Source organism: Ptychodera flava, chromosome 11, assembly GCF_041260155.1.
Source record: "Ptychodera flava strain L36383 chromosome 11, AS_Pfla_20210202, whole genome shotgun sequence".
Classification (NCBI taxonomy): domain Eukaryota; kingdom Metazoa; phylum Hemichordata; class Enteropneusta; family Ptychoderidae; genus Ptychodera; species Ptychodera flava.
Genome location: NC_091938.1, coordinates 27,002,144 through 27,029,004, shown reverse-complemented (window position 1 = coordinate 27,029,004; position 26,861 = coordinate 27,002,144). Strand labels below are relative to the sequence as shown.

At 38.3% G+C, this 26,861-nt stretch overlaps 1 protein-coding gene across 2 annotated transcripts in view; it reads right to left on the bottom strand.

Moving 5' to 3' along the window:
- LOC139143973 (uncharacterized) overlaps positions 1 to 25,942 on the bottom strand; it is a 35,870-nt gene extending 9,928 nt beyond the window's left edge. Inside the window, exon 1 of one of the 2 annotated variants that reach the window (XR_011554702.1) lies at positions 5,871 to 6,044. Coding sequence is in view for 1 of the 2 variants with exons in the window: in XM_070714599.1 (XP_070570700.1) it covers positions 25,842 to 25,873 (32 nt within the window). In the remaining variant the exon portion in view is untranslated. Of the gene's footprint in view, positions 1 to 5,870; positions 6,045 to 25,841 lie in introns of those variants that run through there. The other variant, XM_070714599.1, reaches the window with a different exon arrangement.
- Between the last annotated feature and the right edge of the window lie 919 nt (positions 25,943 to 26,861).

The window sequence follows — 26,861 nt, the reverse complement described above, 5'->3', positions numbered from 1 at the left end:
ATTTTAATTCCAAGTGGCGGGCCGGTACTGGGAACTGGGTATTGCTTTCTCGCCTTCAGCTAAACAGGACTTAAATGTTTATTAGAAGTTTACAGAACACATTTCAAAAGTAAAACAATCGCTGTGTGGGAACGCAGGACGCATTTTTCTTTTATGTCCCGTGGTTTCGATGCAACTGTATAAATAAATTACCGAACGCAATGAAATGGAAAAAGACAGGCTGTCTTTTAAATCAAAAGACAGTTGCTGCGACATGTCCCATGTGCGATACACATCATCTCAGGCCATTTTTTGCACAACTGTGTAAATTTGTTCTTCAAAGAGAAACTATTTAAGAAGCAAAACCAGTATACTGGTGAGCAGATATCCCCAGTAGACTGCAAACACGGACTAAAGAACTGATATCCTTTCGGAATTGCAAACAGTATCGTCTGTTGAAATATTAACCGTGAACATATGCCCCGAAATCGTATACATGTCCAAATAATGCATTACGCCCTGGCTAATTATACACATTGTCCCGTAAAGGTTGGGGATATAGTTACAAACATACGTTGTTGCACCTTGCAAGTCTCTTTATTCAATTTTTTATCTTTATTGCTGTTCTCATCATCTTTAGTTTGTTATCTGGACTCAGTACAAGCTAGTCTGGTTGGACTGAGGCAACTCAGCTTCGCCGGCGTTTAATGCATGGTGGTCTAGAGGCAAGCGGATTTTAAGAATATGAAGCAAAAAACGTTTTCACATTTAAGTACGCTATCTCTATCGTATTTTGACGAGTGAGGGGGTGAAACCTGTTCCCAGTTACTCTACGAAGTACGATGAGAATTGTTGTTTTATCCCCAACCCATTAATGTATTGCTCTCTCATCTTTGCTGGAAATCTCACACACACACACACACTCTCTCTCTCACTCTCCCCCTAACATATTTTACCTTCGAACCATCGAAAACAACCCAGTCATAGTCCATGGTATCCGACTTTTCAAGCTGCCCATCTACCTAACAAAGGAATGAAATTGTTGCACTCCAGCGTCGGAAATCGGCAGCGAACATGTTTGACCAACATCTCTGTTAGCTTCCTATGATGCATGTCTGTTTTAACGCATTATTTGCTTCTTTTGACTGCTCGTGCATCATCATCGTAGCGGTCTCTACCTTGTTCAGCGATAGGCTGTTACATTATCTGTCATCCTGCCACTGCGAACACACCGATGGCGATTCGAAAAAATAGACAAAGATAAACAGACAGACAGACTGAGATGGTTGGAAATACAAAAATCAGATAGGGATTGGCGCGTTTTCTTTCTCATTATTTGCCCCTACTTTTTCATTTCAGGTTGGTCCTCCCTTCGCAATACGCAGACTGAGCACATGTGTTCAGCTGATTTGAATCAGATAGGACGGAAAGCTCACAAAAAGGTCAGACAGACAGACAGTCATACAGTCTGACAAATAGACAGATAGATAGATAGATAGACACAGACTGCAGCTAAACAGACAGACGCACGGCAGACAGACAGACACAGACAAACAGACAGACAGGCAGGCAGTCGGACGGACAGACGGACGGACAGACAAACAAACAGATAGACAGACAGATCGACAGACCGACATAGACAGACAGACAGACAGACATACGGACAGATAAGAGAGTGACTGAAAAAGCATTGGCGAATAATCAACTGAATGGATGTGTCCCAATCGAGGGGCAGATTGATATGAAAAGTTCACAGCTCTCAAACACACTTAACAATCTTTCTTGCTGCAATTTGGACTATTATATAACAAGCTTTTGTGATATCTACAATCGACATAGCGAACATATTTGGCTGGATGGAGGGGTCATGCCTCCGATATTGAAATATTTACAGAACACTTTAAATTCTTTTGAATCGCGTTCACTGCAATCTGGCATCATGCATTATGAATGGTAAAACCACTACACCGAAGAACTTAAATCTACAAAACACCATTAAACAGATTGAAATATAACACTGGAAACACTACTTTATGCTGTGACTGAGAAGAAACATACATTATTCACTGATGGAAGGGTTTACAATGATGGGTTTGGGTGGGGCCCGTTATCTTGCAAATTGTCCGACGCTGAATAATTGAAAGGGTTGTCAAAGCTGACGGCTTGTGTGGATTAAACTATCTCAAATAGAATCAGCTCGGAGATCGGACAAGTCACACCGCCCTCTTCATTAAACTTTGAACTTTGTCTATCTATCTTTGTATGTATGTTTACTAAATGACAGTGGCAATGACGGAATTGCAAGGATAAGTTAAGAAGACTCGCGGATCAGAGACATTTTCGTTACTTTTGATACATGACGTTTTGCGAAGAAATCGAAACAGCAGTCATAAGTTACTCTTCTGCTTTACGTAAAAAGATATATATATATATATATATATATATATATATATATATATATATATATATATATATATATATATACACACACACACACACACACACACACACACACACACACACACACACATCACTGTTTGGTTTAGTATTAACTTCTGTAGACTCTGATTGCGATGTATGAATCTTACAGTAGACGGACAAGAAGAAACAATACTAGAAAGAAAATTCAAATTAGGCCATATAAAGAAAATTCTTTGTTTGCTGTACTAGCCAGCCAGCCAGCCAGCCAGCCAGGGAAAAAACGAACATAGACAAAAAAAAACCGCAAGTGTGTTAACATAAGTTCATTTTTTACTTAGTTTCCGTTAGGAAAAGAATATCTTTATTTGTGATATTGTTAAAATTGTGTTTGTTTTCTTAATTTTCTTTGAAAACCTATCAGCACGTAGACATCAAACAAAGAATTTTATTTATCACGCCTTACCTGAAAAAAGATTTGGAACTATGAGAAAATTTGACATTAGATACGATTTGAATTGGAGTTGACAATTTTTATCCGAGGCTCTATTCTTTTCTTTCGTCCTTTCAAAATCAGCGTTTAATTACACATGAGAAGAACTCAATTTCGCCGGCGGCACAAGTCTCTGATCGATTTGATTTATAGCATAATTTATGACTTGAAATGGCAGCCTTAAAAGCGAAAGTTAGCAGATAGTCTGAGATTGACGATTTGGTTTTCTTAACCCTTGTCTTTCGGGAAGCATCCAAAGGCCAGAGAGCGCAATCACTTACTTACAAACGATTTAGCGTTTACGTCGTGCGCCGTTAATTGGAAGTAAAAACCACGGATGGACAATCAGCTTGTTTAGGAAGATTTACGCCACTTATTCACACTCCTTCGCAGTAAAGCCAAAATTACAGCGATATAAAATCTTCCAATTATCTTTAAGCGTTTGCGGAACTTGCACCTCTTTGGCGGCTTAAACATTCCATCGACAAAGGAAACTTAGTGAAGTCCGTATACCGTTATGAACTTAAGGCAAAGCGTTCTCGATGACAGATGTTCGGATTCTCGAACTTTTACAATACTTTTTATGGTCTACCCCTTTTCATTTTGAAGCTCATGAAATTCACAGATTATCTGATTTTTGTGAAAATTTGAAATTAAATGTTTTTCTCCGAAGAGTAAACACAGAGGTGGTGGCCGTTTAAAATTTCAAATATCGCTAAAATAAAGGTAACATGTTTCCATAGTATAATATTTGCACTGTGACCCCTGATTAATATTTCTTGATTTTGAAATAGAATCATAGTGGTTGAAAGTTTAATTGAGGAAAATTTGAGCAAAACCATAAATCTTTTACTTTAAAGGCGCATACTGCATTAAAAACAGGTTTACAATCTAAACAGAAGCTAGAGGCAACGGAAGCTACGATTCGCACATACTGCACAAGGTATTAACGATCACCGATTAAGAGAATTTTCTCAAATGTTCTGTGACTAAAGTCATTTCATTGCACAGCAATTTTCTGTCCGGAACACGAGTGTGTGAAGCAAAAATGATTCAAACATCTCAACATCTGAACAATTTATCATTTTTTGTGAAGACATTGGAAGAATGCTGGTGAAATAATCATGGCAATATATGATTTTTCAAATATGTCTACATATTGAGCGAGGCGGGTCGCAAAACCCCATTTTTCGACACGTTATGAATTATTGAACAATGCTTCCATGGCGGGAAATTCGCAATCCAAACAAATAGTGAAGGAATGATAGCGAAGTGAATTTTTGATTGATGGAAGAGTACTGCGACAGGTTTGGCAAAATGGCGAAAGGTGTTCTTGACAATATTTAGAGCGAGCTGTTTTGTTCCCAGGACGAACTCCAAACCACATAAGCTCCACAAACTAAGTAGCACTCGAGGTTCCAATTTAGCGTGGAGCGGCGCAAATCGCTAATATCAATATTATTAATCATCTTCGCCATGAAACCATATATCCCAGTACAGATAATAAGTCTTGATTTATCGTTGCCATGCCTACCCCCGATGGCAGCATATTGATGCCTCGTTTTGCGTAATATGCAGAAAAAGCTATGCCTATGGGACAATATCCCGAGAACCTATCGAAGATGGGTTTCTTCTCTTCTTTTCAGACTCCAAGGCCAGCTAAGATAAATGTACTAAAACAATGAGGAATCAATGGTGAAAGCGAAGCCTGGCTTAGAGACATTTGACGTGAAACGGCTGCATGACCGTCAGGGAAGTTAGTCTAATTCAATATGTATCTCAGAATTATTATGGAAAACGTTTTATATAAACTAGGACACCAACAAGAAGAAAATGGATGTTAGACGGCAGTTCTATCACTTTACAAGATAATCTAGACGTTGATTCAATTGAAAAAATCACAGAGGAACTATTTCGCTGGCAAACAAACATTTCTTGAACTATGAGAAGTTTTATCTTTTTTATGCTTGTGTTCCCAATGAATTTCTCCATCGCATTACCAATTTTGGGCAATTAACAAAATGAATAGTTAATTAATTATGTAGGATAATGTAAACGCATATAATAACATATTTTATCACTTGGTTTTTGATCACCAATGTATCTTGCTAATACAGCGTCGGCGTCTGTTCTACTTAAAATCAACCAGCGTATTACGGCATATTGTTGGAGTCCCAGCATTCAGCGCTGTGTGTGTACCTTCTAAAGTAATGAGATTAAACTCTGCAAACAAATTAAAGTGCACCTTGTTGGGGAATTATCGAGATAAATTGCTTGGATCTCTCGAGACGGAAGATTAATCGTTAAACTCACTGTCAATTGAACAATTTGTCGCGTGTCTCTCGAGGATTAAAAACATGGAGAAGGTACTCGAAATTTATTCAGAACCTACACCGTCGCCGCGACAGCGTTTGCTAGGGATAGGTTGAAATCATCTGAGAGATATTTGTTGGCTCTCTGAAGAAAAGCGTTTGCAGCGGGTTGATAAAAATGCAGAACTTTGAAATGTGGTTAAACTGTAAATTAACATCTCCCGAGACATCCACGCAGAGGCAGATCAAAGTGTGTCTGAGCTCGAGTTTCTGAGATCAGGTTAATGTCTGTCTTGAAGACTGAAAGGACTGCAAAAGGTGCTAATATAGCTGAGAAGAATGAAATGAAAATTAAGGGTACACACAGGTAATTATCACATTCCGATTCACTGCCCTTTTTGGACCGCTTTTCAAAAGAAACTTCCGCGCTTATTTATGCTCAAAGGTTCAAGTTAAGGGTTAAAATTTGAGTTGAAACTGACTCCAAACTCTGGCAAACTTCATGAACACGAGGAGGTGACACTTATATGTTAATATTTCAAAGCTGCTGTCACATACACCGATAAGTCATCATTGAAGTATTTTAGTGATGATATTCTCTATAATTGTAAAATGTTCCGTCGATGGCAAAAGTACTAATTCTTGAAAAACAACAGGCAGCAAATTACCTTGTAACTTATGCAGTGTACAAGTTTCGGGGAGGTCCTTGCGTTTTCTCTGCTTTTCTCCCTCTTCTTCAAGATTTACTTTAACTTTCTTCAGGTTCCAATGCAATGCACAGACTTCTGTTTGGACGTCCTCCCCCTCGAAGCAGTACAGAATTGTCGGCTCGGTTATGGCATCGCACACATTTAAATCCCGCCTTTTACGTAGGAAGAAATTAAAAGATGCTATCGTTTTCTCTTGCGTGATTGGCCAGACTCCGAATGACGTCTTGCGAGTTGCATTGTGGGGTAGCGTGAAGAGAAGCCGAGATTGAATGAAGGCCCCGTGCCGTCCACGTTACGCAGATTAATTAACTTTCAGCACGACTACTGACGTATATCAAATGAGTGAAACGCTACATATTCGAATGCGCTAATCACTGCAGAGACAACTAGGAAAGATCTCATGTCGTAGTACGATCAGCCTGTCATCTGGGTCAAAACGTTAGATGTCATAGTTTTAGACGGTTAAATATCATTAGAACTTCATTTGTTTTGTTTTGTAGTGATACATAAAACCTTATTCAACATTCCTTCCTTCTACACGTAATCCGTGCTAGTTTTTGCCACTTTCATGTAGTTTGTATGGCAATGCATGCAGAATAGGTAGCATTTCATATTACAACATCAATACCGTATCTCTTTTGTTTGAGTTATGGAATTTCATTTGTCTAAAAAAATTTCCAGCCTACTCAATACGATCGAATGCCTCTTTAAGCATATTCTCAAGGGTTCTTAATAATATTTTACAACATGAGGGATTGGAGTCTGCATATTATATCATTGCTCATATTTTGTCCCATTGTGCCGATTGAGATGTATGATCACTGTCCATCTTAAGCCAAGCAGGCTATTATATTTAACTGTCTTGCATTTTAAGCGGTACATCTCTTCATATATGTCTTCCTCAAAACACATTTCAGGTGGAAATGTTTCTATTAAACTACACTTCTTGTATATCATACTTTCTAGCTGTTCCCAACAATGCAACGGTTTATGGAACTGTGAGGGAAAACGTATGATATTTATACAATGCTGTGTTTCTGCAATTCACTCAAGGCATTTCAGTTCAACAAAATAGGCACAAAGCCAGCATATATCTTAGATTTCAACAAAGGGACGGTGTTTGATGAAATTTACAGAGACGTGCACATGTAATAATACTATCGCTATTTCTACTGTGGCATATTTAATTCATGTTTTTGTCGTATCTTTGTAGTATCTGGTAACAGGCCCTTTTGACTTTTGTATATCTGGGTTTTTTTCCATATTCTCGAGTGGTCTTCACACTACCACGCCTCCTCATTCCTACTCATGGCACCGCGATTTTCAATTCCCAAGTTGGAATATTCAAATATATACTCAAAATCTGTCATTAATGGCATTTTACACAAACAATTCAGCGAGAAAAAATAAAGCGAGATGTGATAACGGAATTCTTCAAATAATGCGATCAAAGTGATGCAGTGTAAAGTTGTGCTACTTTTGTTTCCACACTGCCGTTTTCACACACGCATTACCATTATCCTGGTTGGACATGACAGGGCAAATTAAACTTCTTATTTAGATTAATATCCACCAGGAGCCTCCAAATCAAACAAGAGCAATACGTCTTCTTGGTTTTGATTAGGAACCTATCTTTCGCGACGTTTTGAGCGCCTTCGTAAATCTGTCAGATCTGCCTTCACGTTGCTATCTGAGCTTCAATATTGAGGAATTCTACAGGAATTATGTGTTGACCCCCGCGACCCACGCTCGTTGTCTTGCAAAGCATTGGATTACCTCTTCCGATTGTAATTGATAAGGGAATTTAGGAAGACAAGTCCATTAATTATTTGTGACTTAATTGGAAACTTCAACAGGCAAACAGTCCACGAGATGCTGTCATGTCTCCGGAGTGCGGAATAGGTCACTCCTCCGCTCAGTTACACTCAGCAGAGATTTCTGATTATATCGGACATAGAGGCGTCGAGATTGACGCAAGGTTGAATAAATACGCTCTTGTTAACAGTTCAAAATGTGTAACGTATCCTTGCCTTCTTTCAAATAAAAATAGACGCCTGGTTTCATTTTTTATTTAATTGAACCGTTGTGGGTGTGGCTTAAGCTTTTCCAGCGTGTTAATCTTTACCGAGTTCGGAGCAAATCGCCCTCGTAACATTCATTTAAATTCCCATTTCGAGAAAATGAAAGATTCCGTATCGAATTGCCGGTAAAATAGTACCTGAGTTTAGGAATTTTATGCCAATTTCAAGTGGAATTATCTTTTTATTTTCACTCATGTTTTTATATTCCCTAACTAATCTGATGTAACGGTTTTAGACAAACTTACATGTCTGAAAACTAGACGTCATTTGTCAAGCAATGGGCGCGGTAATACAGAACTCTAAGTTATTCTCCAATTAAAAGTGGACTAAGATAGTTATTAAACAGGATCAATGTCCAATAAAATTGAATGCATCAGAATGTTTATTATATATGAAATTAATAAATAAACCCTTTTTTGCCTCCCGACAAACACAACGCCATCAAACGAGAAAAAAATGAAAAAAACACGCTTTGTATGGACATACGTCAATTCCGACTCTCGGCATGCTTGACTGAACACCAAGACGTAATCCATGTTTAATTCGGTATAAGGCTCTTAAGGTGATATGCGTCTCGAAATCGAAATACTTAACGTTTTGCTCGAACTTTCCTCAATGAAACCTTCAACCATTCTGTTACCGAAGCAATAATAAAAATCTGGGATCACAGTGCAAAATTCGGTAATAGAAAAACAAATTACCGAAGATCCCTGACCTATGTGTAAAATTCAAAATGGCCGCAATAAATGTGTTAACTCTGTGGGGAAAGTACAATTTTCGACTTTCGTAAAACTAAGACGATGAAAAGGGTGTTAAAATGAGCCCTAACAAATCGACGATGAAAAAAGTATTGAAAAATGTTAGTGTAAGAATATCTGTCCATCAGCCCTATTCTACCCTAAAGAATAGCCTTTGAATGTGATGCCATATTGTGCGCCGCCTAAAACACGTGCTTCGCTAATACAAACGATGGCGTGTGAATAAGATGCAGATCAAATCATAATGAACAACCCTTTACCTTGGGGTCATACTTCAACAAAGCGAATAAAATTCAGGCGTCTCTTTTAAAAATTATAACCTTCACGCGATGCAGTTCGAAGTGCATTTTTTTTTACTGGAAAGTACGCTTGTCAAATCTTCATCAAAGAAGGAAAAAATGGCACCTCATCATATGGAAGGTTAGTCGTTCAAGCCAGGAATTTATTCATTTTCCTTCCTTTTCAGCAACACGACATAAGCAAACGTACTGACACAGGCTATCTAGTGGAAAAACTTTCCTCCGCGTCGTCACAAGACGGTTCCAATGAAATGCTGGCATACTCCCTCTTACCTTGTGTGCTCTGAATACTTTCGGGGGCTGTTATAGAGCATCGAATCAGTGAAGCTTGCTTGCGGACAAAACTAGATGATCCTATCAGGAGTAAAATCAACGACCCTATAATACCGCGGCAAGCGACTTTTAATAGTTTTTGGCACCGCAAAGTACGCGTTCTCCGGGGTAGGCTTCACCGCTATTAATTAAAGATAAGAGTCACAGATAAAGATATCCTGTCTGAAATTGTTTCACAGATTATGGGACTGATTTACAGTCTGACAAGTTTTACCGACGGGGGTTGAACGACAATCGCTCACGTGATGGAACGTTCACCTATCTCAACGATACGTCCACATGTGTATTGAATCACCGGTCTATGGGTATCAACCATTTTGAATTATCCTGAATTCCCTTAAACGTGACATTCACAAATACCCTCAAGGCAATGTCTTCATTATACCAATTAAGAAGCAAACCTTTCTCTAGGCATCTTACACATTAAGGAGGTGCATTACATATGCAGTGCGTAATGATCTTGAACTTCAACTAGTACCGGGAAAGGCTCTGATTAAGGGAGAATTAGCCTCGGGGACAGATATTCAACCGGACTGTCAAACTTTCACTATTTTCCTTGGGCCTACTACTCGTAGGGGATCATTTTAAAGATTATAGACCGAACAATTATCGGACTTGGTTTTGTAAAAAATCGGGAATTACATTTTCTCCTATAGAGAAAAGACATGATGGCGGCCATTTTGAATATCAAATATCGGTAAGTATTGGGTAATTTGTTTCTCTAGTACCAAATTTGCAAAGTGACCCCTGAATTTCATTCTTGATTTTGAAAGAGAATGGTTCGCACGGTCGTTTGAATAAAAATTAAGTCTTTCATTTTCGACGCCCGAAGTACCTTAATGTGTGAAATTCACAAATGCATGGACTTTGCAAATACTGGTGAACATTGTTCTCCATGTTAAAAGTAGGTTATTGTTCTCCTACGAGAATATACAGTATACGTGTAACGTTAAGGAAAAAAAACTGTAGTTCCATGCACAAATTTATTGAGTCTCAAGTTGAACCTACATGTTTACTTTATTCTAATCTTGCCTGATCATATCCTCCTTCTCATAACCCCTCACCGCACACATCGTCTTCATTTACCTGCACAGTTCGACAAATTGGAAATTTACGGACCTCGACGTGACATACAAGCCGATTTTATTGCATCATCGGACAGAAAACAGTATCAGAAGTCGTCGCCAGCACTGGTCACACTCGCATGGGATGTAAATTTCATGGTCATATAAAGTGGATGCGGTAGGTGTCAGTTGTGATTTTAGCAGCAGTGTATTGGTGCGGTTAGTAGGCGAGGCACGGAGTGGCGGTAGTGAGATTTAGTACCAGAAGTAGCAGTAGCAGTAGTAGTAGTATTAGTAATAATGGCATCTGTAATTTCAATGAGAGTATTTTTGTAGTGCATGCAGTTGACATAATTGTCATAATATTCCAAATTGGTGCAAAGAAATTAATATTTCACGCTCACAATCCATTAGCGTCCTTTGACGCGATAAATCAAGCTGCAAATCTACTCTATTTGGACAAAACAATAGTGGCGCCACGAATTACCATCACGGTATCGACAACATGGTCTAACTCGTTTACATATTTAGAAATTTACCCTGTAAATTATCCCTCATGCAGGTATTTTGCCTACTACCCCATGTTCTATTGTATTTCAATCACTTGTAATATTGAGCTGTTTTTATCATTTTGATTTGTTCATCGCGTGGGTTTTAAATAACATAATTGTAGGATGCCACACACGGCAAGTGATAATTTGTACTTTTGTATCTTTCTACATCATCAATAGTCGTCAGTGCAAGCTTCTATGGTACAACATGGTGGAGAATCCGGGCATCGTTCCCGGTAACACAGCTTCTTTCTATGACACGACATAGTTGTGATTTTAAGTTCACAAGGATAATATTCTGTGTCCAGCAGGAGCACGTACCATGCGCAGTTACTATTGTCACTAGCGAATATTAGCTGCAGCGATAGTAGTAGCACTGAAGAGCAAGAGTTACTGTTCTTCTGGATGTGGCAGTAGTACAACAAACAATTAAATTGTTATGCAATGTTATAGGTTAAATTAGTAGTTGCGAAGTAGAATATATGTTTAACTTATTGCCGCATAGTGGGTAACTATGTTGTTGGCTTACGAAGTGGGTGAGTTGTTGTGAAGAAGATATGCAGTAGTTTAAGGAAGTAAGTTGATTGAAAAGGTAAGTATGTTGAAGTGCAGTAGGTAAACAAGTTTGGGTGAAATTGATATGTTGTATGTAAGTATATTGAATATAGTACGTTTACATGTCGCAGCGTAGTGTGTAAATTTAACTAGCTAAAAATGTTTGTGTAAGTTGAACGTTGTAGGTAAATAATTTTTGTTAAGTAGGCAATGAGCATGGAAATGTGGGTCTGACAAAATTATGGATCGCCATTTACAAATATTCAAAGAAATTCTTACACGTAGAAAGGCTGTTAGGGAATCCCTGTCCAATAAGTAAAAGTATTACCTTGGAAATATTTCATAAAATGGCGGTTACCCATACACAACACCTATGAATTTATGGAATGCTCCGTCCTAATACCACCCTGTTCTGTTAAAACGCCCTGTGGCGATTAGCTAACGCTGATGAACTGAGCTGGAAAACCGTACGGGTATACTTAACCGTTCATTTAATCTTACTACTCCATGTTAGCGCCACTGGTGCTGGGATGATGAAATATTACATCGCACCTCTCTGTCTTGGTCGATATATTCTCCCCGTGATGGAAAATTGCTTCTCTATCGCATAGCTCTCCGTTCACGCTGCATTTCGCATGGCCGACGGCATTACTCTCAACACATAACATGATGTATTAATAATCGGCGTCGCATATCCTTTGGGTACAAGATGGTGATCCAACGCACGTAGGTGCACATTGTGTGATGGTAATGAATCACAAACAACCGGGGATGAGTTAGACAGTTGTGTAAAAATATATTTATTTTGAAATGATTTTACATCGATCGCAGTTTAGCGGGTGTAATGAATGTATTTTTAATCGTTACACACTTAGCTTACACTTAACTTTATTGTGTTCATTGAAAATGATCGGTCTTTACGATCACGACGATATCCTATGATACAAAAGGGATTCCCCTGAAACGAAGTCCCGTGGTTGTTGCATTATGGAAACGCGGATATGTACTTCTCCACGGCGGAAATAAATATTGTATTACAATATAGATTTTGTCCATTGATAAGTGATGCATCAATTATGATATTGGCTTTTATCGTGTCTTCCCCTTTGTTTTGACGCTGTCTGTCCGTATGAGACATTTTATGAGTTCTGTTGGCTGACATGTCTGCCATACCAACGAGTCTCTTGTTCCTGTTCTTCTTTTTATTTATTAGTCTTTCTGACTTAGCTCATTTCTCATATCGGAATAGAAATGGCATTCTGTCTGTATGTTCAGGGTTCCCTTGTAACTTTTATAATATTATTAAGATTACAGACAGAGAAGTATATGATTGTTACATGGGCGTAGACATGCAAGGAGAGGAAAGACGAGTTAAGTTTGAACCTGACAGGCAAAGGGGCGGCGTGAAGATTCCAGATTATGTGTTCCTTTTTCTTTGCTGCTTACTGTATAGGTAGAAAAGTACAAGCATATTCGGTGAAGAACAAACACTTCTCTTGGGAACATAACCTATAAATTACCACAAAGGTTCACATGGAATTATTTTTAGTTTACTCGGAGAGGATTTGGAGTTGATGCAAAATGTAGTTTTGTTAGAATTTAAACTGTCGTTTGAAATCACAGGACAGTGTTCATATCTCTTCAGCAGATACACCAAGCGTAAGGCTAGTCAATTCTTACGAACTTACTGGCTTCCAACCACACTGCCAACAGACAATCTAGCAAGGTTTCAGGACCTGCGATGAGCTGGTGAACATCGATTCAATCAGTTGATGATGGCGATTCTTTTAAATCAGTCGGCATGATATGTTTCGCGTTGTTTTAGTCGAGTATGGGCCTCTGATGTCGCAATAATGTCGTTTACATGCACTCACTTACTTACTTACTCAATTACTTTCTAATTAAAAGGGCAATGAAACCTCAAGATACACACGCAGGAATAAACACAAGGTAGCCTGCATGCACAGGAAAAGAGATTTTTTCCTATTACGATAATCGTAAAGAGTGCAAAGGAAATTAAGCGTCGACGAACGATCACGGTTGATTCAAACTTCCGACGAGGACATCAGACAAAGACGCTCCACAAAGCAGTATAACTGTTCTGCATCCGCGGTCCGAAGAGCGAAACAGGTGGCGTTCAGAATTCACTGGAAAAGGAAATGAGGGTCTGCGGATAGTGTCATGGGACTGTTGATATGCAAAGTTATTTACTTCATTACGGTGGCATGAACTTCTCATTGTAGTCCTTTGCTACATATAAAAGACTTGTCCAAAAAGAAACACTGTCAACAGCAATCTTCGCGCTTTTCCAAAATCTGACTATAGTCTGCTCGTTGTGCGCTTGTGCCATTGTATGGTGCAGCGCGCGAACGTTAACAAGAGTTGTACTGCACGGGCATCCGTCGAGAATAAGGCGACGCTATTTAGGCCAAACCAAACACAGATATGTGACTTAGTAAGCCTTTTCACTGCTAGAAATCATATGGGAATAATTTTGGTAGATCAATTCTAACGACTGAAATTCTAACGACTGAAATTGCTGGGTTGCAGGCTTTGCTATTGTTGGCAGTTAGGTTTGTCTGTGGTTGTTTTCAGAGCCAGATTAGTAATTTTATGGCTTTCTTCTGTAAACTCCAGTGTGTGTTGTTTTGCCTCCTTAGCACAAGATATATTCCAGCAGCGTATAGTACTCTCCCAGCATCCTCATGTTTTACATCTATCGCTGTTCTTAACTGTTCGCTTAAGGTGCGTGCAATCCCCCTCCCGTGTTCACTTACGTAACACAACATTAAACCAAGACTCGGCCTCATCCTGCAATATAACAGAATTGCAACGATAATCTAAATCTTGCTGCGTGACTAAAAATTACCTAAGATATTTAACAGTTATGTGGCTACTGACGCCGCTATAAGGCGTCGCTGCCCACGAAGACGCTTCTTCTCGGTAAACAGCTACTTCAAAGAAGATTGTTTTTTATCCCCATTTTATTGTGCTATCGCTAACACTTAAATCAGTGGCTTGGACGGCTGCTCTCAGCGACGCTTTCAACACGTCTTTTGTAGCGGTAATTTACCTTCTCACAACTCCTACAGATCCCAGAGACGTGCTGGGCATCGCCAAACGGCATATAACTCAATTTTTGTCCATTTCATCAGCAGGGATGCGACAAAAGCAATTAAATTAGAAAACACGGTAAGAAGATCTGAGTAAAGGCTCCCTTAAGAAACAAATCAAATTGTTTGCAGTTAAGATGGAATCGGCCCAACAGTTAAGAAAAGAGCAACGCCAAAGCCTTTTGGAAATGTCATCGGTAAAGATGCTATCGAGTGACAGTATCAACGTCGTTACCCATCGCTTACAGAGTTAAACTTAAATTTGCATGCGGTTTAGGAGAAAGCGCTGGCGTGTGAGCAAAATAGGTGGAGCTTTTGCACGAAGCCACACTGTTCAGCAAACTTGTTGTCATAAAAAGTGACCAGGTTTCTTCTACCGGAAGAGAAATGCTAAATGGCATAAATATATGAGTATACGAATGTCTGTCACGATATACTATTCTTGCACATGCGCTTACGAGGCGATTCCACGTGTGGTCTTAGAAAAGGAAAGTGCGCGTTGCAAAGTTGCAAAGCGCTACAAACTTAAACACATCTTCAAGTACAAAATATAACAGGCTTATTATATCCGCAATAATCAAGTATTATGCATCATTTCGGCAGACTGCTGTGGGTTCAACTATACCAATTCGATACCATGTAACAGTACTGGCTAAAAAAAATTAATGTGCGAGCTAGCACATCTCTGTAGGAATAAGTATGGACGCTTGATAAAAAAATAGATCGAGAGTCTATAAATATAAACTGAGATGGGATAGATCAAATACGTAATCGCCTCGAAGTGAAACATGAGATACGAACATGATGGTTAATCTCTACTTTAAGTATTCGTATCTCTGTGTCTATCTACATGTATGTACACATGTATGTCTGTATCATATGCGAGTGCTCAACAAATGTGGCTGTATCAATGTATCTATCTCACTGGGCAAAATGCTCGATAAACAAAAATATATACACACATACTGATTCTGCACATTTGTCAAATACGTTAATTATACACGAACGTATATTAACAAAATGCAGAAGTACATTGTACACTTGGTGTGCAAATATGCATTACGTGTACTCTTGTTCTGTTTTGATATGTATCGAAATGTTCCATATACGAAGATATACGTTACGTATACCAAAACTGTTGTGTTCAATATACGTCAATATACGTAAATATACTGAACATATATCAAGCATTTTGCCCAGTGTCTATGGATGCTCTCATATTAATATTGCTGAGTGTATAAGTAGAATCTGATTAAGATTCAATATCATATTGATAAATACAGTTTTACTTCAGTTTAGCGATTCTAGGTATGGCGAATATGATAACTTTAATCATGTTATTTTCAAAGACCTTATTTACCTTTCACCTAATACACTTATCATGTATATCGAAAAATGAACCTACATTTGTATTATGTTGCACTGCGTATTTCTGGGTAATGTTTTCTGATCACTTTTGTGTTTTCAATAGCATGTGTATGTTTACTGCCGCAGTGTAGATGGTATACGCACTTCTTGTAGCGAATGCGACGCCCAGATGACTATAATTGGTCCATTCAGCTACAAATCGGATTGCACCGGCTCTAACAAAATAAGTACACCGTCGCTTAGCATATTAACCCGCAATGTATAACCAGATTGTTACAGATGCGACGAGAAGTGATTGAACGACTTGGTGTTTGGCAAAATTTGATTCTGTCGATTACTGTACGACATTGCGGATGCGGACAGAATAATGCGAACCGAGCCTGCCGACTCGCCCACTAGGGTCAAGGTACGATCATGGTAAACTGTTAATATGCTTTGGGTGGAAGGCCAACCGTCTGCAAAATTGAACATTAGTCAGCCCAATCGTCAAGAAACAAATTTCTGCTATAAAGGAAGTAAATTAAATGACAGGTTTAATCGCAATCTGGCTGAGTTAAGAGCATATTAAATAGACTTCGTTTCAAGGTAGGGTGAAATTTATGGACAAAAATGTGCCTTTTGATAAATAGCGTTTCAATAGCGTTTGCTTCGTATCTTTTGAATTTCTTTATTCAGCATGGATTGCACATTTAGTGAGCATGTTTTCTCCACTACGACACAAGGGATATATCTACTAGTATACACGATCATTTTAATTTAAAGCATCCTTTTTGGGTGTTTAGAAAAAAAGCTTTAGACGAGAGACTTCCTTGGTTTTCCGTAAGACTTTGCCCGGCTGTAGTATTAGAACTGTTGTGCTTCAAAGACTGAGTAACAGGAACTGTTACAATTGTCATATCTTTATCCCGTGTATCACCATCGCTGTCTTGTTGCACTCCCCAAGACATTTCGTAGTAACGCCAGCAGTTGGCTTGTCAAACACTCAGCATGGTGTGGGATGCATGCTCATTGTCCAATCATCTTGATAGATGGGACAGAAATTCATTTGGCATCAATAATGACGATGTAGATAACGGATATACAAACATTGGTTATTCTACACTCTCTGTTAGGTGTAGATTTTGAAATTGTGATAGATACTACGTATGAAAAATATATTGTTTAGGACCTAACGAATTTCAGTCTTGACTCCAAGTGCTCTCCTTTCAATGCTATAAATAATCTTATGGAAGTAACCTAGCTGACATGTACATTGTACCTTACAAGCATAACATCATGATATTCTGTATCTATATTGATGTAGCTTATTACAACCAGGCTAAATGTTTTGAATAAAGCCCTATGTCAGGAATTATTACATGCAGAGGACTAGACACGATTGGTTATTGACAATTCTCTAGCCTCCTTCAAAATTATGGTTTATAATTCGCTATTCTTTTTTATTCGCATAATTAAGAATGACTGTTACTAATGCCTCGAGGTATTCTTGCACTTGCCATATCCATTTGTGAGTTCTGTCTCAATGGTTGTGAGACTGATAGTGATGACAGTTAGATGCCGTCACTACAGGTCACCACGACTTGAGACCATCATTTACATGTACCATCAACTTAATATATATCAGGAAAGAGTGTGATTTTCATTTCGAGGGGATTTCTTCGAGTCAGTAACGTATGTCAGTCTGTGCTGATTAGCACTAGCGTCAGAAAATTTAAGTTCCACAGGAGCAAACAAATTGCAATTCATGTCACACTGACTGGTTTTGCTCTTAAGGCAGAATGCGTCCTGGGGACAGATATTCTATCGGATTCTCAAAATTTTACAACAGATTTTGGTCTGCACTTGATGGGTCTCGTTTTGAAGCTCATTGAGTAAATAAAGTTTTCACCGGCTTATTTTGTTTTGTTAAATAAACACCATGATTTTTCCAATTGAGTTACCACAGCGTTGGCAGCCATTTTGAATGCCTTGTGTTTGCTTGTCGGGTAATTTATTTTTCTAGTACAAAATTTGGCTCGGTGACCCCTGAGTTCTATTCTTTCTTTTGAAATGAAATTATTTCACAGTTGCCTTACGTAAAATTTAAGTAACAGTTTAAATCTTTCAATTACGAAGGGCGAACTACCTTAAGAAAATCAAGGTTTTGTGGCAGATTCATGTATAAACCCCGCTGTGTTCCCCTGTCGAATAAATGCTCAACAGAAAGTTTTAAAATTTTGCTCGGAGTTTCCTTAAGGTACATGTAACTATAGATTATTCTCTGTTTATCAAGAATACAAATCAGGGGTCACCGTGTAACTCTTGGGTTAAGAAAATTAAATTATCAAACATTTTCTGATATTTGAAATTCTAAATGACTACCATATCCTTTTTAATGTATGCAGAAATTTGATTGTTTTTGTATATTTAAAAACGATAGACCAAGCAAAGCAAAATGGGAAAAGTTACTTTCCTTCATGAGCGTCAAATTGGGCAAACCAACGAGAAGAAGACTAGGAAAGACGTGTAAATGTCAGTGTCTAAAACAATGTCCCCGAGGCAACTTCTATCTTGGGTAAGCGTGTTTACGTGCTCAAAGATGTCTACGAATATACTGTTGCAGCATCACCGGTCAAAGGTGTCATATACTGGGTGCACACTGCCTAAAATTGTGATTAAATTTCAACGAATTACTTTCTCTGCGATGTTCAAGATTACCCGCTCTGATGTAAAGAAAAAGATAGATCAATAGATTACTTTTACCTTTAGGACGTTGTAGTTTGTTTTTCCGGCCGTGTTCGGTCCAATGTTAAATAGTTATATTCAATTACAATTGACCCGGTTTACACAGGTTTTATGGAAAGAAATATATATTGTCTCAGAAATTACATGCCGCTGGTAATCTCTTGGTAATGGTAGGTTGAGCTGGCTTATGCCAAAGGATCAAAGATTTTTAGGAAGTAATAATATTTGCTGATACGGTATTCATGTGTTTTGCTTATTATAAACTGATCAACTTTACTTTACCTGTAATAGTGCATGCAGTTTTTTCACAAAATAGCTGGTTATGTTGATTATTGGTACTGTGAAGTTCTTTATGCAAAATACGGAATATTGTTAAAAGCCTCTGAAGTACGTCTACATTAAAGGTATACTATCACCTGCTCCAATTTTGCCACAGTTACCATGGAAAGAGAAAATCTAACCAATCACAGATTTTAAGTGGTGGCCGCTTTTTAAAAAGTGTCCTCACATGGGCATTTTGAATACAAAGGAACGCCCTTTTGACCATATATGGGCACATTTAGATTACAGGTCACTGTATACCTTTAAGAATTTACAGAGAATTGCACGACTTTTCCGCTTTAATGTTGACTTTGCAACAATTATTAAGTGACTTGTTGTCTGGCTGAGAAAGGCAGCCCCCACAGAAAACACTTCATAACAGAAGAGGTCAAATACATTTTATATCATTTGTAAGCTTACATTTAACACGATTGGAACTAATTTAGGATAATTGGATAGTGAAGTAATGTCTGTTTAATCTGCAAAATTTAAGTTCATCTGCTTTCTTTTTACGTAACACACCTGCTTTTAAGTTTTAGAGTACTTTGTAATATTGAAACATTAAGCTATATGGCACTGTCACAAGATGGTACGGACTGCCCTAGCCAACTGGAACGTGGTTTAGAATTGCCGAATATGAGTCAAAAACAGTTCCCTGTGACAGGCACCTTACTTACACTGTTGAGAAATGTGAACAATGTGAAGATTCAATTCTCCCAAATTAGTTCAAATCGTGTTAATTTTACAAATCAGGTTTTAGACAGGCACACATTCAACAGCAAGTAACTAACACACGCCTTGGCTAATAATCTACGGTGTACTAAGGCCCTGAAGTATAGACGATTGTTGTTATTGGTTGATGGGGTCTTTGTGGAGCTTTTTGTTTTGGTTTATTTTTGGTGGGTGTTTTGATATGGTGGCTGCTTGTCCCAGTCTCGGTTGAAGACATTTAAGTTAAAAAGTGATGTATAGTAGTGTATAATACCGCCAAATGTGTGAAATGTCATGCACACACTTAACGCTAATAGATTGAAGTTGGTCACGATACAGTGTAGCTCGGAAACGTTTGAAATGAGATACAATCCTGTACCAAATTTCAAATGAATGATAAGTCACTGTTTGTGCTTACACAGACAAGATGAAGAGAGTCGATGCCCTTGTAACTCTTGAATCTGCTTAGCCTTTAGCCGACTCTTTTGGATACTAAAGTTCTTATCGTCCCTTCACGCAATTTATCTGGCCGAAATCTTGACGCAGGAAAAATTATCGTTCCGTCGAAGCGTTCCCATGTCGATTTCCTTACAAATGCATTTATATCTCTATCACAACAGCCACTTTCTTGATCTGTTGAAGATTAGTAGACTTGTGATCTTATTTCCTGAGATTTGAGTAGAGTTTATACTGGTGGAAGTTTTCTGCTGAAAGGTCGCTGCCTGTCACTTGGCGAATGGCATAACACACGCATCCCTCTTTACGGCGTACTTGTATCGTTAATTCACCCGTAATCTCGCGCTACTAAACTTTCTTATCATTTAAATGTCGGTTATAAAACATCCTATCTTAACACTCTGTTTTCAGAGAGAATGTCAACGTGAAAGAAGACTTCCGCGGAAAACATGCCAGTCGGAACAAGCATAGACAGGTCCTCGCCCCACCCCGCCCATATAATGTCAATGGAACAAGTGTGTCTTTAGCCGACAAGTTTTAGTCTTTTTACAGGTGTGAACAATATAGTCATGCCGATCGAAACTGTGAAACGTTTAAAACCTATAGAAAGATTATATATCAAACAGCACACATGAGGGCTAACCTTTTACATTTAACATTAGGGTCTTGAATATTGAATCAGGGTTTTAACCAAATCGAAATTACGAAAAAGGGTAATGGCAGATAGTACGACCCATTTGTCACAGTTAGCAATGAAATTGAATACACATACACAGTGTCACAAAGAGGTGCATTCAAATAGAAACATGTTCATTTTACTTCTCTTAAAGTATATATATATATATATATATATGTATATATATATATATATATATATATACATATTTATATGTATATATATATATTTATATACATAAATTATAAATATATATATATAAATTATAAATATATATATATTATTTATAAATATATATATATATATATATATATATATATATATATATACACATATATATATATATATCACGTCATTAAGATAAGCCATGATGTTGTCACGTATCTAAACGTTAAACAGGTGGAAAATGACCACCGGAAACAAAGTCACGTGACAAAGGCGATTTGAACGTCATGGTTGAACCTACTTTGAGATCTCCGATGAATTGAAATGATACTTAAGGGATAGCATCGGTCAGCGGATGCGGCTGTTCACGTCATACCGCCATGCTAATTGCGACAGTTTGTCCGCCTTTTTTAACGATGGTTCATCGGTTTGTTGGCACAGCTGATGAGCAAGATGTTCTCTCATTAATCTGGTCTTTTCCATTTTAATACATGGTTCTTAATAGTGATATAGTGCAGATATCACATTAAGGAAACGCTGAAACGAGATTCAAATTGTCCATGTTGATACCATTCGCGTCTTGAATTTCTTTTAAAGCAATTTCGTAAGCGAATCTTCTAAACTTAATGCGGGCATTTGAAACTCTTTGCTTTCGAGTCAAGAAAACTGGCGGTTACATGTATATGGTGTGATCTTCAACGATGTCCAAAATTCGAACTCTTTAATAGACTAACCACATATCAAACAGCAACCCACAAACAAGGAAATACTATTATTTAATTTATGGCCAGGTTAGTGGGGAGGCGATTTAGCTCGATATCTGTAATTATTTCAGTAACTGATAGATTGCGATTCGGAAACACCACTATTTACGACTGACCTCATACAAATCAATGACGCTCGAAGTATCGCGGTTGGCGCCAAATAAAACCTTAAATAGGATTTAACATCGCTACACGTTAAATACAGGGGGGAGTGAGTATACTAGAGAAGTGAATGAAACAGACGTAAAAACTATCTCATAATTCAGTTTGGTTTCTGTCGAAATTTTGCATCTCAACATTCTATGGCATCAAGTACCTTACTACCAGCCTGTTATTGTTCGTGTACAGGCTAATACGGACACCTAGTGATTTTCTGGTTATTCTTCTAAGGGTCCGGTCGTGAGGCAAAGATGAATTAAATTAAGGATTAATAAGGATTCCTGTTTGTGCAGGGGAAAGGGGGCATACACACAACAGACACTAACAGGTAAAAACGAAAAAAATACACAAAAAATGGAAAGGAAAGAATGAACAGAATGAGATCCATGTCTATCGTTTCCGTAAATACATACATACATACATACATACATACATACATACATACATACATACATACATACATACATACATACATACATACATACATACACACACACACACACACACACCACACACACACACATACATACATACATACATACATACATACATACATACATACATACATACATACATACATACATACATACATACATACATACATACATACATACATACACGCACGCACGCACGCACGCACGCAAGCACATACATACATACATACATACATACATACATACATACATACATACATACATACATACATACATACATACATACATACATACACACACACACACACACACACACACACATACATACATACATACATACATACATACATACATACATACATACATACATACATACATACATACATACATACATACATACATACATACATACATTACTGTAATCTTATCGCACTCAGAGGAAGCAATTTCTATTGGAAATGATAGATAGATAGATAGATAGATAGATAGATAGATAGATAGATAGATAGATAGATAGATAGATAGATAGATAGATAGAGAGAGGGAGAGATAGATAGATAGATAGATAGATAGATAGATAGATAGATAGATAGATAGATAGATAGATAGATAGATAGATAGATAGATAGATAGATAGATAGATAGATAGATAGATAGATAGATTAGATAGGCAGATAGAGTCACACATCAATAATGGATTAATTAATTGATTGACATAGAACGAACGACTAACTAACGAATGAATGAATGAATGACGTAAGACGTAAAAGAAATAATCCACAAAACGAGCATTAAGTCAGTCATAGGTCACGTGCCTGAAACCTAAATATGTACACGTCATCTAACCATTTGATCCAGCCTTGTTGTATATTTCATTTGTTATGGATTTGAAATCAACATTCTCGCCGAAACATCTCATCTTTAAACTACAATTTATCTAGATTAAACATGAAAGGGAGGCCGAGGAAACATTGACACCCACTTTAGCGATATGCGTTTAATAAAAGACAGACAAAAGCGTACAGAAGATATGGCAAACTAATTCTACCCTTCTTCACTTCAAAATATCTCAGTGCCTGCTTACAACCTTGAATAATTTACCTCTCATCAAACGACAAATCAGCGATCATTTGCCGGTATTGACGTTGTTGAATGAAAAAAACAGCTTCGGTTTAGATTGATCTCTTTGTTACAAGCTGGCCTGAAGATATCTGTCGCAGTCTAAATACGATGCAAGAACTGTGAGGGCGCCCGCCTCCTGGGGCTCGGTTCAAGTAGCTTGATGTATATGATAAACGAGACGAGGACAAGAAAGAAGAACACCATAACCCATAATGCAAAATTGAGCTTGATTGGAAGCGCCTAGCTCGGCAAATAATGATTTATAAGGCATAAAAAATCGTTATTCGCCAATAGTAAAGTGAATAAAACATTGAGTGACGATTGCATCGTAAAACTGAGTGTCTCTGCTCTATTCCACGCAGCCTGGTCCTACAGGTTTCGATTGCTCTTGATGCCTTTCATGGGTATAACCTTTTATCACTTTGAAATTTACTCTATAGAATGAAATCTTGTCTTCAAGTGTTGTTACAATCTTCCATCATCGTGGAATAAGCCTTTGTATGACGTAGGTGTCGTTGATGATACGCCTTCTACGAACGACAATTGCCGCTCAACTCAACCTGAGAAGTAGGCAAAATATGGTTCTGACGCCAGCACGGGAAATTTCGAAAGCAGGCTGGAATTTGGTCTGCCGCCAGAGAGGGTAGAATCGGGAACGGCCTTTCCTCGCTCTCTGCGGGTTAATATTGCAGACTGCACTTCGCTGCATTCCTTGAGAAGCCCAGTCCCGCGTGGACGCCGATATCGGAGAGGAACTCGTGATGCAGGACATACGCTTTGATAAATGGTGTGATGACGGCATCGTTCGTGCCTTATACATTTAATGACACAGGCCGCCGCCCCTGCGTTGCAACGTTCCAAAACGTTTACGTTAAACTTGCGTCAGAAGGGTTGGAATATCCCAAGGCTCGAGATAAATGATTACTCTAAAATTAAGATAGACTTTTGAAGTCGTGAAAAGTCTGTGCATGTAGCAGCAGGCGCTTTTCGAGAACTTTTTTGTTCTGTCAGTGTTGTTTGCCGTGAACTCAGTAAAGGTAGAATGAGACTCAGATTCGGATTAGCAAAATGTTTACAATACTTTTGGTTATTTTGATGTTTGCATTTTGTTTTTGTTTATGAGAGGGGCTCATTTTGAAGTTTATTGAGTAACTAACTTTTTCACCGGCTAATTTTTTGTGAAATTCGAAAATTTTATATTCCTTCATTGAATTCACACAGAGATGGCAACCATTTGGAATTTCCGATGACAGTAAATATTGGGTAATTTGTTTCTCTGGTGCCAAAGTTTGCATGGTGACCCCTGATTATTTTTCAAGATTTCGAAAGAGAAAACTATGGTGTAAAATTTCCACAAGGAAGGTTTCATGAAAAGTTAAAGTCTTTTAATTTCGTGGCATGTACCACCGTGAGCTTCACTTACAGGGACTGTAGTAAACAAAAGAATATATCTGCGATCGATAATTGTATACTATATGTAAATGCTTCTTTGGTAAAGCCGTGTTACACAACAAAACTTAAAGAGATATCCACGAAACTATTATTTTAGCGCAATATTACACAGTCTTTCACATGTTTGTCATTCACTATTGTTTCAGTACTTTGACCTTGATTTCTACATTTCGTTCCTTTGAGAGTCTTATTCTAGTCATTGATTCCGCTGCGTGCTTTCTTAGAAAGTACGAGGTCCATATATCTTTGTCCGTCCAAGTGTGTCGTTTTAAGTGACATGGTAAAGTGTTTCGTGAGCTGTTATTCACATGGCGCCCCGCTGGATCCGAAACTTCAACAGCCCTTGTGATGAAGTACGGTGAAAATTGCTCAGGGTTGTTTGGAAGTCCCTTTGATATCATGATAACGGGTATTGTGAACTATGGCATTATTACAATGCTTAATATACTTTTTTATCACTTTACAAAATTGTTACTTCTCAGTAAAATGTGTCGCTTGGCTTGGAGCGGTGCCCTCGCCCAATCGATGATAAATAAATCACGGGACACGCGCTTTGTATAGGAGAAGTGGACTTTTGAAGTGTAGATATTTTTACAACGTATGCAATTATGATATCTATACTCCAACTTTTAAGCATCCGTTCAATCAAGCCAAACAAACTTAAACCTATTTCAGAGAAAATAACGGTATGCTGAAGAGAGTTGTTAAGGATCTGGGCCCAATTCACTGATAAATATTACCGGTTATATCTGATATCTGTGGATAGTGACTAACTTTGGTTGAAGCAAAAATGCTTCTTGAGGACAAACAGAGCAGAACTTACCTTCTTCGTGGTCTGGCTTGCTGACAGTTCATCGCAAACTTACTTCAAGTTGGCTTCATGATACTAAAAGGATTGTAGGTTCAGTCTGTGTTTGTCGGTTCACGTACTATTTTCACCACAGGGCGGTTTTTTTTTTCCTATTTAGAATGGATGTAATATTTCATAATCTTACTGCACACTGAGCTCCGGATGAGTGATGACCACCATTATCAGTATGAATATAACTATGATAGATGAAGGCAAAGCCGGAAAGAATGCGTGACAACATTATCCAGACACATTTATTACACATTAGTTTATTACATTCCTCACTAAGTTTGTCAGTTGTCCTACTAACACTGAGAAGTGAGTAACTTGGGCAAATACATAATCGCATTTGGCCGTCCTGAACGGGGGCGACGAGCTGGATGAGTTACAGCAGGGCACAAATTGTCGGCGAAAAGCCACGTATTAATCGTGCTGACGCTGGGGTACTGTGGTCCGCCTGCTCTTATATCAGCTTCCGGTTTATACCTGAGATGGGTTATTGGCCACTTTGGCAATCGTCGTTACGACTGCTAATCGTGTAAATTGAATGGTCTTGCACGTTCGTTTTCAAGTTTCTGTATCTGGATGTGGTGATAAGGTGGTTATTTGACATTGCGCCGTATGCGTGTTGTGATTTCCAGGGTACACGTGTGACGCCGCGTGTACGCAGACTCTGCGAGTCCATTAAACCGAAGCGTCCCAGGAACTTAAACCCTCGTTCATGACACCAAAGGAGGGGAAGTTTGTAACGGCTGAGTGATGGCGTAGCTCAATGCTCCAGCAATTCTACAGAGGATGTTAGCAGATTAACATGTGTGTAGTCGACAGTATCATACACGTAGGACTTCAAACTTGAATGCACATCTATCTATATCGAATCCAGTGTTTCACAGATAAGGCCCACGATTTTCTTTGTCAAGTTTTGTCGTTCATGATTCTTCCGTCCCTACAGTGTGGCGATGCACCAAGATAAAATGTTAAACTGTACAAAGA